Genomic DNA, 14059 nt, shown 5'->3' on the forward strand with positions numbered 1-14059 from the left:
TGTTGACAGTTGGTCGCTTTATTGACATGGCACTATTATAAGATACAGTAAAGGACATCCTCTGTGGTCAGAGGTAAAATCCTTCATAAACCTCATGTTAAACTTCTATTGTTGTGACCCTCAGCCACTAGTAGGTCTACAATTAACACTATCACTGGTATGAAGATGATCAGTAAGAGAGCGCAAAGAACCTGAAGACTGATACAACATCCATTACTACAGGTCAACACTTAAAACAACCTTTAGTGATATTTTTTAATTGTTTTACAAGAAGCCTTGCCTCAAATACAAGTAGTGTTGTCAACAGAAACATCTCAAGACACCAGTTTAACACTCTCCCCTCCCTATAAATGCAAAGCCAGTAGGATCTATCAGAGTAGCCAGGAGTCCTGGTCTGAGGCTGGAGGCCGTAGCCTGGGGATGAAAGTAGTTTAGCTCTGGCCTCCCAGGGTGTGCTTGTCAAACAGGTACTCTGCCATCTTGTTTTTGACAGCATCCATCTTGGTGAGGTTGGTGATGTAGTCACCCAGCTTCTTAATGGCCTCCACCTGCTCATTCAGGTAATGGGTCTCCAAGAAGTTGCACAGCTAAAGAGCAAAAACAGGTCAGACAAGAGAATGACTACAGCCCATTGTAGATACAGTAACACACAAGAGCCTGGTGGTAATGGACTAAGGGAAGATAATGAGGTGTCTGCAGTTTATTATTTAACTAGGCAAGTCATTTAAGAACAAATACTTATTGACATTGGCATCCTAATGTGGAACAGTGGGTTAACTGCCTTGTTCAGGGGCGGAACATATTACCTTCTCAGCGCCGGGATTCAAACCAGCAACCTCTGTTAACGGCCCAAAGCTCTAACCACTAGACAACCTGCTGCACTTTTTGCAAACTTTTGCATTAACGGCATAGTGTGCATCTGTGGACTATTGTGTGCATGTGAAGCAGGTCACAATCATGTCATTAATTAGTAGAGCTACAACAAATACATGTGTTTCCACCATAACTTACATGGGGGTCACCCTTGTCAGAGGCAATCTTGTGCAGGTCCAGCAGGGCCTGGTTCACATTCTTCTCCAGCTGCAGAGCACACTGCATTGCCTCCAGCCCATTGCCCCACTCATCACGTTCTGGCTTCTACACAGGACAGAGTGAACACAGAAATGTTAATGACCACTAGCAAATGTTAAGGTGAGGATTAAGTTTAGTTACACCCCTTACACTTTCAGTTCAGTGGTTAGAGGCAGTATGTTCAGGACTCCAGGTTATCTAGATCAACATACTCCATGGAGGAGAGTGTGTACAAGTGGTAAAGACATTTATTTCAGTCTACAATCTAAATGTGTTTTTCGACACTCAGGTGCTCACCTTGATGTCCTGGAGTAAAATGCGTCCACCTCTCTTGTTCTGGAAGGAGAGTAGCTTGTCGGCGTGCTCCCGCTCCTCGTCGCTGTTCTCCTTGAAGAAATGCGCGAAGCCAGGCAGAGCCACATCGTCACGGGAGAAATAGAAAGCCTGGGTGGATAAACAAAAGTATGGTTAGAAGAAAAAAAAAAAATGTCAAACGTGACAGAGCATTATGTTCTTGTTGTGGCAACTAAACTTGATGACAAAGGCATGAATCAGTCTAGTCTGTAGTCTACTTTGTAACCTGCCAATTAAACTGTCAAGAAGTTGTTACGCACTCTGTCAAAGATAGATTGCCGGCTGCATTTGAAAAAAAAAAAAGAATATCCACTTCACGGAATTTCTTGGCTATTAATTATCTAGGCCAACAGAATAAAAAGGTGAAAAGGAGGCATTTAGGCCCAGGAATAATACAGGTAAAACAAAACGGTAATCTTGGTAAATTCCTTACCATTGAAGTGTAGGTGTAGGAGGCAAACATCTCCAAGTTAATCATCCGGTTGATAGCAGCTTCGCAATCGTGGTGATAGTTCTGGCGGATCGGAGAATCCATTTCGGCAGATTTTCTTTAATATCTAAATAAAAGGTACAAAAATAGAGTTTCTTTGACTATTTTGCTATTACAGTTCAAGTAAGTGCTATGTCGACAACCAGGAATGTTCTATGATGCGGGACGAAGGCAGAGGAGTTCCGTTCAATCACTGTTGAAGCAAGAACTTCTTCATGCGTCTTCGCAGACTTGTGAACTGGAAGGAGCCTTGTTCACTCTATTTATTGTTCCAAACGGAATGCGTCAGTGAAATCCACCCTCACAGAGCGTAGCCAAACACCTTTAGAATTTCAACAGGAACTAGGCGGGTCATTTAAAGACCAGCCCACTCATACACATGACCAGAAGCAAAGATTACTTTTTATATTGACAAGAGAGCCGAGTGACCACTCTAACAATGGAAATAGATGTGCTCAACGAATGAAGACAGGCAAGATCAGGTGGGACCATTCTAGCCAATGAGAGGGCAGGTACGCGTGTGAACAACACACACAACTAAACATATTTTTCTCAAAGTTTCCGGAATGCCACATGCATCCACATCTGAAGCAGTAGTATCAGCCAAAAGCAATGCTATAGTGCAGGTCTAACAACAGCGGTTATTGTTGAAAAATGTGTGTGTTTGTTATATCCTTAGAATACAATTGGAAGACTTGGAAAATCCATTCTAATGTTAGGCTAATTGAGAAATAGTCTTCGTCTATATTTGATTTAGGATATATAAGGAATTGAACTTTGAGACACAGGTCTGTAAACTTCTGTTTCATTCTCTAAGAGCACATGTTTCAGTAACACATGAAGCTTAATTATTGACCTTTTCCAGAATGCAGTCAAAAGAAAAACCTTGCTGTATTCGAACCAGCTGTGAATACTCATACTAACCGCACTAACCATACTACTTGTGATGTAAGTGGAGTATATAGTATGTTTACTGGTCATAGTATGGATATAGTTAGTATGCCAGATTAGCCAAAATATGAACTTTTCAAGCAGTGGACATTATGTCCGTGCTTTCAGGGCCCGTAATGCAATTCTTCAGAAAACAGGCGTGGCCTCATAACATTTTAAGAAAATGGGACGAGAGCGGATACAATTTCAGTGCTATAACTAATTATGACAAAATTTTAGCGATGTAATGAATTTTCAAATAAGTTACGTTACAATATCTTTGCTACGCTATCCTTACGAAACGCGTAGCATATCATTGCAGCAGTATGTACCGTTATTGTAACGGCGTTCGTCTGTTGAAAGAGGAGCGGACCAAAATGCAGCGTGGTGGTTACTCATGTTCTTTAATGAAAATGAACAAACGAACAATACAAAACAACAAACGTAACGCGAAAACCTATACAGCCTATCTTGTGACAACTAACACAGAGACAGGAACAATCACCCACAAACACACAGTAAAACCCAGGCTACCTAAATATGGTTCCCAATCAGAGACAACGATAATCACCTGACTGATTGAGAACCGCCTCAGGCAGCCATAGACTATGCTAGACACCCCACAAAACCCCAAGACAAAAACGCACCACAAATACCCATGTCACACCCTGGCCTGACCAAATAAATGAAGACAAACATAATATACTACGACCAAGGCGTGACAGAACCCCGCCCCCCCCTAAGGTGCGGACTCCCGGACGCACATCAAAACAATAGGGAGGGTGGGCGTCTGTCCACGGTGGCGGCTCCGGCGCGGGACGTGGACCCCACTCTATCAATGTCTTAGTTCCTCCCCCTCGCGTCCTAGGATAGTCTGCCCTCTCCGCCGACCATGGCCTAGTAGTCCTCACCCAGAACCCCACTGGACTGAGGGGCAGCTCGGGACTGAGGGGCAACTCGGGACTGAGGCAGCTCGGGACTGAGGAGTAGCTCGGGACTGAGGAGTAGCTCGGCACTGAGGGGAAGCTCGGCACTGAGGGGAAGCTCGGCACTGAGGGGAAGCTCGGCACTGAGGGGAAGCCCGGCACTGAGAGGAAGCCCGGCACTGAGAGGAAGCTCAGCACTGAGAGGAAGCTCAGGCAGGTAGTTGGATCCGGCAGATCCTGGCTGGCTGGCAGATCTAGAAGAGTCTGGTTGACTGGCGGATCTGGAAGAGTCTGGTTGACTGGCAGATCTGGAAGAGTCTGGGTGACTGGCAGATCTGGAAGAGTCTGGCTGACTGGCAGATCTGGAAGAGTCTGGCTGACTGGCAGATCTGGAAGAGTCTGGTTGACTGGCAGATCTGGAAGAGTCTGGCTGACTGGCAGATCTGGAAGAGTCTGGCTGACTGGCAGATCTGGAAGAGTCTGGCTGACTGGCAGATCCTGGCAGACTGACGGATCTGGCTGCTCCATGCAGACTGGCATCTCTGGCTGCTCCATGCAGACTGACAGCTCTAGCTGCTCCATGCAGATTGACATATCTGGCTGCTCCATGCAGACTGACATCTCTGGCTGCTCCTTGCAGACTGACAGCTCTGGCTGCTCCATGCAGACGGACAGCTCTGGCTGCTCCATGCAGACTGGTGTCCCTGGCAGCACCATGCAGACTGACATCTCTGGCTGCTCCTTGCAGACTGACAGCTCTGGCTGCTCCATGCAGACTGACATCTCTGGCTGCTCCATGCAGACTGGCGTCCCTGGCTGCACCATTACCATGCAGACTGACATCTCTGGCTGCTCCATGCAGACTTATTGCTCTGGCTGCTCCATGCAGGCTGACAGCTCTGGCTACTCCATGCAGACTGACAGCTCAGGCTGCTCCATGCAGACTGACAGCTCAGGCTGCTCCATGCAGGCTGGCAGCTCAGGCTGCTCCATGCAGGCTGGCATCTCTGGCTGCGCTGAACAGGCAGGAGACTCCAGCAGGCTGTAGAGGAGGAAGGCTCTGGCAGCTCTGAACATGCGGGAGACTCCGGCAGCGCAGGAGAGGAGGAAGGCTCTGGCTGCGCTAAACAGGCGGGAGACTCCAGCAGCGCTGTAGAGGAGGAAGGCTCTGGCTGCGCTGAACAGGCGGGAGACTCCGGCAGCGCAGGAGAGGAGGAAGGCTCTGGCTGCGCTGAACAGGCGGGAGGCTCCGGCAGCGCTAAACAGGCGGGAGACTCCGACAGCACTGGAGAGGAGAAAGGCTCTGGCAGCGCTGAACAGGCGAGGCGCACTGAAGGCCTGGTGCGTGGTGCTGGCACTGGTGGTACTGGGCCGAGGACACGAACAGGAAGCCTGGTGCGGGGAGCTGCCACCGGAGGACTGGTGTGTGAAGGTGGCACAGGATGGACCGGACCGTGAAGGCGTACTGGACAGCATGAGAGCAGGACTGGCACAGGACGTGCAAGGCTAGGGAGATGCACAGGAGGCCTGGTGCGTGAGGCTGGCACAATCTTCACCAGCCGACTAACACGCACCTCAGGACGAGTATGGAGCGCTGACCCAGGTGCCATCAAATCCCCGACACGCTCCGTCGGGCGAATATCTTGCATACTACGCCAAATCACCTGCTCTCTCTCTTCACTCTCCTCCAATTCTATTAACACCTCCTCGAGTGTCTCCTCATCTCCCATCCGTGCACTCTCCTCCATTCTGTCCAATATTTCCTCTACCCTCTCAGACTCAGCCCTCAGCTTCGCCGATAGCTCCGATAACATCCCTGGCTCCTTACGGTAAACAGGGGGAGTTGGCTCAGGTCTGACTCCTGACTCTGCCACACTCTCCCTGAGCCCCCCCCCCCAATACATTTTTGGGGCTGACTCTCGGGCTTCCTTCCGCGCCGCCGTGCTTGTCTCTCCAACTCCATTCTCCTATAACCCTCTTCGCACTGCTCCAGCGAATCCCAGGCGGGCTCCGGCACTCTTTGGCTAGATCATAACAAGATCATAACAAGGTCAGAGTCCAGGAGGTACAGAGTGGCAGGCAGGCTCGAGGTCAGGGCAGGCAATATGGTCAGGGCAGGCGGGTTCACAGTCAGGGCAGGCAAGGGTCAAAACCGTGAGGACAAGCAAAACAGAGCTAAGAAAAAGCAGGGACACGGGTTAATGATAAGGGAATTATATGCTTAAAGGTAATGATTAAAATAGTCCACCCTGAAACCATATAATTGTATGAAATTTATTAGAATCATAAAACTATAATCTGCTCAGGCTTGTTCTTTCTAATTGTGCCAACAACGGTGATCTTCCTCTTCATGAGCTGCTGCCTGAGTTCATAAGAGGTGAGGAAATTGTCACACGTGACATTGTGCCACCTTAGTTCATCTGTCACATCAAGCACAACCCCCATCCCCTGGTTCTTCTCTGGGCCCCTACCGGTCGGCTTCCCTGTGTAGACTTGCATCTTCCAAGCGTAGCTGGATTGTGCTTCACAGGCCACCCATATCTTGATTTCAACCTGAAGATCACTGACTTCATGATTCAACCTTTTTTTTTTGATTTCTCAGTTGTGTTGAAAGCACCATCAATCCAGAGAATGCCAGAATTTGATGACAAATTTTTCCCACGAAGGACCGCCGCTCCACCTTCCCGTTCATGTGAGCACATCACAAACAGGTGAGTCCAGAAAGGCATAAATGATGTATGTAATATGTCTGTAATATGTACTATGTAATATGCCAGGAAGATATACATACTGTAGCTAAGAAGTTAATACCAAGTGTATGTTGTGTAGTAAGCTGTTAGTAGCCCATGTCCCTTCCGCTAATAATTGTGTCCTTTTCCCCCTCATAACTTAGCCTACTGTTCTGACTTGGAGGTGCACATAGCCTACAGCCTGTTTTAGAGACATGTCATCATCAAATATTGTCAGAGCTTTCATTGTCTGCTTATATGTCCCCTTTATTTATCCTATGGTTCTGACTTGGTGCACAGGGTGTACTGTACTTGGTGTACTGTAAGAATGGCCCATGATCTGAATTCTGTCGCTGTACATTTCAAAAGTGCTGAACAAATAGTTATATTGACTACGTTCGTCATACCTCTCACATTAATGTCTTAATCGAAATTACGGATTGCCTCTTGTCTGCTCATCGTACCCTTATGCCATAATTTGTACTTTTCAATTGTCAGTAGAAACAACTGATTTGGCAAATCAGCCATATCAAATATGTGTTTTTTTAAAGGCAGTAATTGAGGCTGAATGAACTGTATTGCTGCCAGGTGTAGCAGTAGTAAGGTGTTGAGCCTGCTGTTGGAACAGCTTTATGTAGGTCCTAACAGTTTGGGCACCGTTAAAGTGCAATACATGTATTGTTTAGTGTGGTGTGGTGTGGTGTGGTGTGGTGTGGTGTGGTGTGGTGTAGTTGCTTTGCTGGCATGCACATACATTTTTTCCCCACCAAGATTTACATGCTGAAATCACCACTGATCGTATCATATTTCTCCAATGCCAAATCAGTGTGTCTTGTTTGCAATGAAACTGTCCCTGTTAGGAATCTGAGCTTGGCACGTTCAAAAGTTAGGCCTACCTTTCCACCCCAGACAGTAGGTCTACCGACTCAGAAAAACTCAACAGAAGGTCACAATGGTTTCCCAAAAAGCTGTTTGGGTTTAAACATATTTTGTACAGAAAGTAAATAGCTTAATCAATCTAAAGGCACAGAATTAGATTCCTTCCCAAGCAAATTACATTTTTTGCCTTCTCCACTATAGAAGATTGTAGCTCAGACTCTGAATGTCAAAGAAAATAAACATGCAGTCATGTCTTTCCAGGGTATTTTCAGCTTGTTTTTAGCATAAATCACAACGGACCGAAGTGCTGTTATACATCACTGTATGTAACTGGATCTGTTTTATTTTATTCTAAATCTTAAGATAACAATGGGTAGGCCTGTGCTTTTTGACATTTTCTTCAATAAAAGGTAGGCCTATGGCATACCCTCTCATACCCCCTCAATTCCAGTACTGGTTTTAACTTAACAGTCCTTCACTGACATGGAGGGAGGATATTTAAAGAGTGCATGGTGGGTGGAGGAATTGAACGACAAATCTATGGATATAGCAGCCTATAGCCTAATTCTGTCTCTCAAACAGGTAGAGCTACCTCTTATTTCTTAATCAGAAGGAAGAAATAGGCTCCAACACAAAGCCCTCTTGTTGTTAGTAAAGTCTAATTAAATGAAGACGGTTTAAATGAATTATTCATATTCCAATTTGCCAATGTTCTGCACTATCAGCTGTCCATTTCCAATTGATTGTGCCGTGACTGCTGCTTCAAGTTTCAGCCCCACAATGTAAGTAACTAAAATCTGGCTTATTGTGATGTCAATAACTTGTATAAATACATCATGGGCAAGAAACATATTGTTTTTCTTCAAATCAATTATAGTAGTAGCAAGCTATCAAAGTTAAACTCCGGTCCTCAAATGCTCTCCTTCTCAAACTGAACAGAACATAGGCTATAGCCTAGTCTACGTGCAAGATGTTGCATTTTTTGGGACAAGGCCTTAATCCCCCAAAAAATTCTGAGGAATTCTTTGACTCTCCTCCTGAACTGCCACTGTAAGACTACACAGCACAGCATTGGTTAGGCAGCAAAAAACCCGGGTTTTGATCAGCAAGGGCAGAGCAGGCCTCAGGGTTGGAATATCCATTGCAGTGTGTAATGCAGTCTAGTTTTATTTATGCTATCCCAGCAGCTATCTTAGAAATATAACTTTTCTCTGTGCTTCTCTGAGGATGCACTTTGTAGCCTATAGCCTATAGTCTATGAATCATTTGATTGAGACCACGCTAAATAACCTTTAGGCACACGTCATATTTCACGCCCAGCAGAGAATCAGGTGTAATCGGGCATCGATATATAGCCTAATAAGCAACGGATTCTAAAACACTGAGAAATATTCAAATTTCATCAATTACAAATTACATGACCCTCCCCTATTTTCGTTCAGGTACCCACCCTGTACATTTTTTTCCATCTCTTAGCATTACAATTTTATTGTGCAAACTAAGAATGTTCTTAAGTTAAAGTTATAAACAAAAGTGATAGTAATACTATAAATGATTAACCGTTACAGAATTCTTCTGAAGGGTGACACAGCGTTTTTAGGCTGTACTCTTTCCCCCTCCCCCTCTATTCCTATTTCTCTCCCTCCTTCCCACTCTTTCTCCTGTCATAACCTCCCTTTGGTTGTACTACAGTATGGACTGACTCAGGCTCTGCCCTGGCTGTATTTCTGCCTTGTCATTGTGACTCTTGTCATTGTGACTCATTCTCATTCTGGAGTCTCAAGCAGAGACAGAAGAGGAAGCAAGATGTTCCACTCCCTCAATGGTTCTGTTTAAATGGAAGTCAGTGACTAAGCAGACCGCTATCGCATTGGTGTCTATGGAGTAACCCCCCCTTAAGCAGACAGTGGTAAATGGCCTGAGTGAACTTCCTTCATTTATCCACCATCTTTAGCCTGAAAGCCATTCTTTTCCGCTATCACCGTGACAATGGTGGAAGGAGACTAGGTCTCATGACTATTGAAACAGAATTGAGCGGTGATGAGGGCGAAAACGTGTTGAGACCAGGAAAAAAGGGAAGAAGGAGAGAACAGCAGTAACATACTATGTAACTTACTAAGGCATTTTAAACAAATAGCTGTAATATGGTTGTTTCTGATGAATGTTGGAGGGGAAAAACACCAACAACTTTCCTGATCATTTGGCCAATATGCCCCAATCACAACTCAAGTAACAATATTTTTCAATATTACTTTAAACTGTTGTTTTAACTAACAAAAAAATCACCACCAAACCCCTTAGTTTTTCACACTCAATAGTTTCCCGTGTGTATCAAGAATGATCCACCTCATATAGGGACATCCAGCCAATTTAACCCAACTGCGGGAAGCATTAGATTCAACATGGGCCAGCATCCCTGTAGAACGCTGTCGACACCTTTTAGAGTCCTTGCCCCAACGAATTGAGTATGTTCTGAGGGAAAAAGGGGTGTTTGTAACTCAACATCAGGAAGTTGTTCTAAATGTTTTATACACTCAGTGTACATATACAGTGCAGTACAACAGTAATTTCCACCATTCTGATTTTCCCTATTTTTTGCATTGACAGGTCCTGAGGCATCAAAGCATCCCCAATCCATCACACTACCACCACCATGCTTGACCGTTGGTATGAGGTTCTTACTGTGGAATGCACTGCTTGGTTTTCACCAGGCATAATGGGACCCATCCGTTGTATAGGAAATCATGTCCAGTCCTAATAGGCTGAAGATTATATCATAAATAAAAGTATTGTGTTGGTCTACCTGGAAACAGAGATTCTAATTACTTTGGACTTTTCAGACACATTTTATTACTACACATTGAATGAAAATAAAAGTATCCTGACACCATGTAAAATATAATTTTCCCTTCTAGAAATGAGCCCAATACCATATCAGTCCATATTATCAGGCAGGTGTGTTATTTAGCAATAAGCATGATAACCTGTTGCATGGGGTTGCCCATCTACATTTACCCCAGTGTGCTAATCATTAGCTAGATCATGAACTCAAAACATTATCTTGTTGCTAGCAACATGAGCTATTGCTGACTTGACTGTCCCTAACTTTCCTCTGGTACTCAGCCAAGGATGTATAAACACTGAATAATGTAAGCCTATCTGTTACAACAGAATTCTGTTACTGCCTACCATGCTATGTTGTTGTCTCTTTATGTAGTGTGTCTCTCGTCGTGATGTGTGTTTTGTCAAATATTTGTATTTCATTTAGCCCCCGTCCCTGCCGGAGACCTTTTGCCTTTTGGTAGACCGTCATTGTAAATAAGAATTTGTTCTTAACTAGCTTGACTAGTTAAATGAAGGTTAATCAAAAAATACAAATAAATAAAATAAAATACATGTAGCCCTCTGAAGGCGATTACCATTTTTCAATTGGTTGTTCAGAACAGTACCGTGTCCATTGAATTCAATGCTGCCCACTGTTCCATCTTACAGAACGAAACCATTAAGTTGATGCTAATACTTTGCAATATCAGGGTGCGATTGACCAATAGAAGCTCTCTATAGTTTCCAACCCCTACTGGAATGGCTGTTGAAACCTAACGTGCTGTCAGCTTGCTAACAAACACTTGGCAAGCCATTCTGGGCGATGCTAGCATGGCTAAGTGATGCATTGCTGTATACATATACCCCCTGTAACACATAAACCAAGCTGTTTCTAAAAACTCAGGTTTTAAAATGGTGCAGTTTACTTATTTTTAAGAGCAGAAATAAATGTAAGATTTAATGGGAAGCTGGGATCTTCCTCTTAACAGTGGCCATCAAAGCTGCTTTCAAAGTGTGTTTCTCCCCTTATTGCATTAAGAGATGTTGTGAAATGACTGTGCACAAGGGCCTCAGGTGGTATTTGTAGGATTTGGGATGTCAATTTGTATCCCTCCATTTAGTATGATACAGTGCATTCGGAAAAAATTCAGAGCCCTTGACTTTTTCCACACTTTGTTGCAACCTTATTCCAAAATAGATACAACACATTTTTCCTCTCATAAATCTACACCCAATACGACCTAATGACAAAGTGAAAACAGTTTTTCAGACATTTTTGCAAAAAACGAGAAATACCTTATTTACATAAGTCTAAAGAGCCTTTGCTATGAGACTCGAAATTGAGTTCAGGTGCATCCTGTTTCCATTGATCATCCTTGTGATATTTCTACAACTTGATTGGAGTCCACCTGTGGTACATTCAATAGATTGGACGTGATTTGGAAAGGCACACACACCTGTCTATATAAGGTCCCACAGTTGCCAGTGCATGTCAGAGCAAAAAAACAAGCCATGAGGTCCAAGAAATTGTTCGTCGAGCTCCGAGACAGGATTTTGTTGAGGCACAGATCTAGGGAAGTGTACCAAAAAATTTCTGCAGCATTGAAGGTCCCCAAGAACACAGTGGCCTCCATCATTCAAAAATGGAACCCTAACCCTAACTGAGCAATCTGAGAAGATGGGCTTTGGTTCAGGAGGTGACCAAGAACCCGACGATCACTCTGACAGAGCTCAAGGGCATGTTGACCGATCTACCACCAAGCCAAAAAACATTAACCCGAACCCTCCAAGATCCCCCCCCCACAGTTCCCCAATAGCTGTCCCTCAAACATCCCCCCCCCAGGAATAAAAAATCAAATAAAAATACAATCAATCCCCCCCAATGCACCAACAACTGAGAGAATGAACTAAAGAGAAAAAAGGAAAAGACAGAAGAAAACAGCAAACAACAATGCAAAAAATATATAATAAATAAATGTAAAAGAAAGGACATCAAGGACAACTAAAATCATAACCGCAATGCCAACTGTATATGTTTGTGTGCATGTCTGGCACTATTACATGTATGTGTGTGTTCTTGTTTGTGTTGATCTGAATGAGAGTGTGTGTATATGCATGTGAACAAACACCGGCATGGCATCAGCCTCAGGCAAACTGGCATTAGTTGTAAAACACTGCCACTTAGTGTCATTCAAATGTACTGAATTCCTGAATGACAAGTGTCACGTCTGGAGCAAACCTGGCAACATCCCTACGGTGAATCATTGTGATGGCAGCATCATGCTGTGGGGATGTTTTTTAGTAGCAGGGACTTGGAGACTAGTAAGGATCGAGGGAAAGATGAATGGAGAAAAGTACAGAGAGATCCTTGATGATAACCTGCTCCAGAGCATTCAGGACCTCAGACTGGGGCAAAGATTCACCTTCCAAAAGGACAATGACCCTAAGCACACAGCCAAGACAACGCAGGAGTAGCTTCGGGACAGGTCTCTGAACGTCCTTGAGTGACCCAGCCAGAGCCCGTACATGAACCTGATCGAATATCTCTGGAGAGACATGGAAATATCTGTGTAGCTCCCCATCCAACCTAACAAAGCTTGAGAGGATCTGCAGAGAAGAAAGGGACAAATACAGCTGTGTAAAACTTGTACCCAAGACCCCTAGAGGCTGTAATCCCTGCCAAAGGAATTCTTCAACAAAGTTCTGAGTAAAGGGTCTGAATACTTATGTAAATGTGATATTTCCAGATTTTTTTTCATAGTAGAGATTTAAAAAAATGTCTGAAAGCCTGTTTTTGCTGTGTCATTATGGGGTATTGTGTGTAGACTGATGAGGGGGAAAAATATATAAATCAGTTTTAGAACAAGGCTTTAACATCACAAAATGTGGAAAAAGTCAATGGGTCTGAATACTTTCTGAATGCACTGTATATGACCATTAAGGCCAGATCGTTCTTCAAGATGTTCAGACGTTCATAGGTGACCAGCAGGTTCAAATAATAATCACAGTGGTTATAGAGGATGCAACAGGTCAGCACTTCAGGAGTAAATGTCAGTTGGCTTTTCATAGCTGAGCATTCAAAGGTTGAGAGGTCGATGGAGACAGAGGAGAAACTAAACGACAGGTCCCGGGATAAGGTAGCATGTCTGATGAACAGGTCAGGGTTCCATAGCTGCAGGCAGAACAACAGAAACTGGAGCAGCAGCAGGTGGACCAGGTGGACTGGGGAGTCTTCAGGCCAGGTAGTTCTGATGCATGTTCGTAGGGCTTAGGCACAATGGGGGGGGGGGGGGGGGGGGGGGTGGTTGGCATTCCAGGTGAAGCTGGTTGAGAGAATGCCAAGAGTGTGCAAAGTTGCCATCAAGGCAAAGCATGGCTACTTTGAAGAATCTCAAATCTCAAATATATTTTGATTTATTTAACACTTTTTTGGTTACTACACGTGATGGTTCCAATCATTTTTCCACCAATCATCTTTCCCATAGAGGATTTTAGAAAGACTTCAAATAAGGGCTGTGTTTCGTGTAGGCTTATCTTGGTGTGAGGTTTTGATAAACATGTAAATCTCTCTCGGACAAGGTGACTTTTATCAATAGACTCACTGAATAAATGTGTTTGGCACAAAATAAAGATGAAATGATCTCATGCTGCTACCCAAAGCCAAGGGATACTGATGTTCCTGAAAAGGTTTGTTAGCCAGTTTGTTAGTCCAGTAATGTTTGTTGGCATATTATTTTATTTCCAATTCTGGTGGTTATTTACAAATGTTTGTGGTGCAAATTTCACTGTCTTTAAAATAAAAATCCTAAAAAACACATTTGTTCACCCATAACACATGGATGGCTAATGCAGAAAGA

At 44.1% G+C, this 14059-nt stretch overlaps 1 protein-coding gene and 1 long non-coding RNA gene across 2 annotated transcripts; one reads left to right on the top strand and one right to left on the bottom strand.

The window, feature by feature from the left end:
- LOC116362530 (ferritin, middle subunit-like) lies at window positions 1-2363 on the bottom strand. Its single transcript, XM_031816615.1, has 4 exons — window positions 1859-2363; window positions 1369-1515; window positions 1012-1137; window positions 1-587 (listed from the first exon to the last, which is right to left on the bottom strand). The coding sequence occupies exons 1-4, from the start codon at window positions 1958-1960 to the stop codon at window positions 432-434; spliced, it is 531 nt and encodes a 176-aa protein (XP_031672475.1). The 5' UTR covers window positions 1961-2363; the 3' UTR covers window positions 1-431.
- Window positions 2314-10189, top strand: LOC116362531 (uncharacterized). The gene is made up of 3 exons (XR_004207752.1): window positions 2314-2427; window positions 6374-6482; window positions 9987-10189. It is a non-coding gene; the product is annotated as an uncharacterized LOC116362531 (long non-coding RNA).
- The last annotated feature ends 3870 nt before the right edge of the window (window positions 10190-14059 follow it).

Source organism: Oncorhynchus kisutch, unplaced genomic scaffold (assembly GCF_002021735.2).
Source record: "Oncorhynchus kisutch isolate 150728-3 unplaced genomic scaffold, Okis_V2 scaffold836, whole genome shotgun sequence".
Lineage (NCBI taxonomy): Eukaryota > Metazoa > Chordata > Actinopteri > Salmoniformes > Salmonidae > Oncorhynchus > Oncorhynchus kisutch.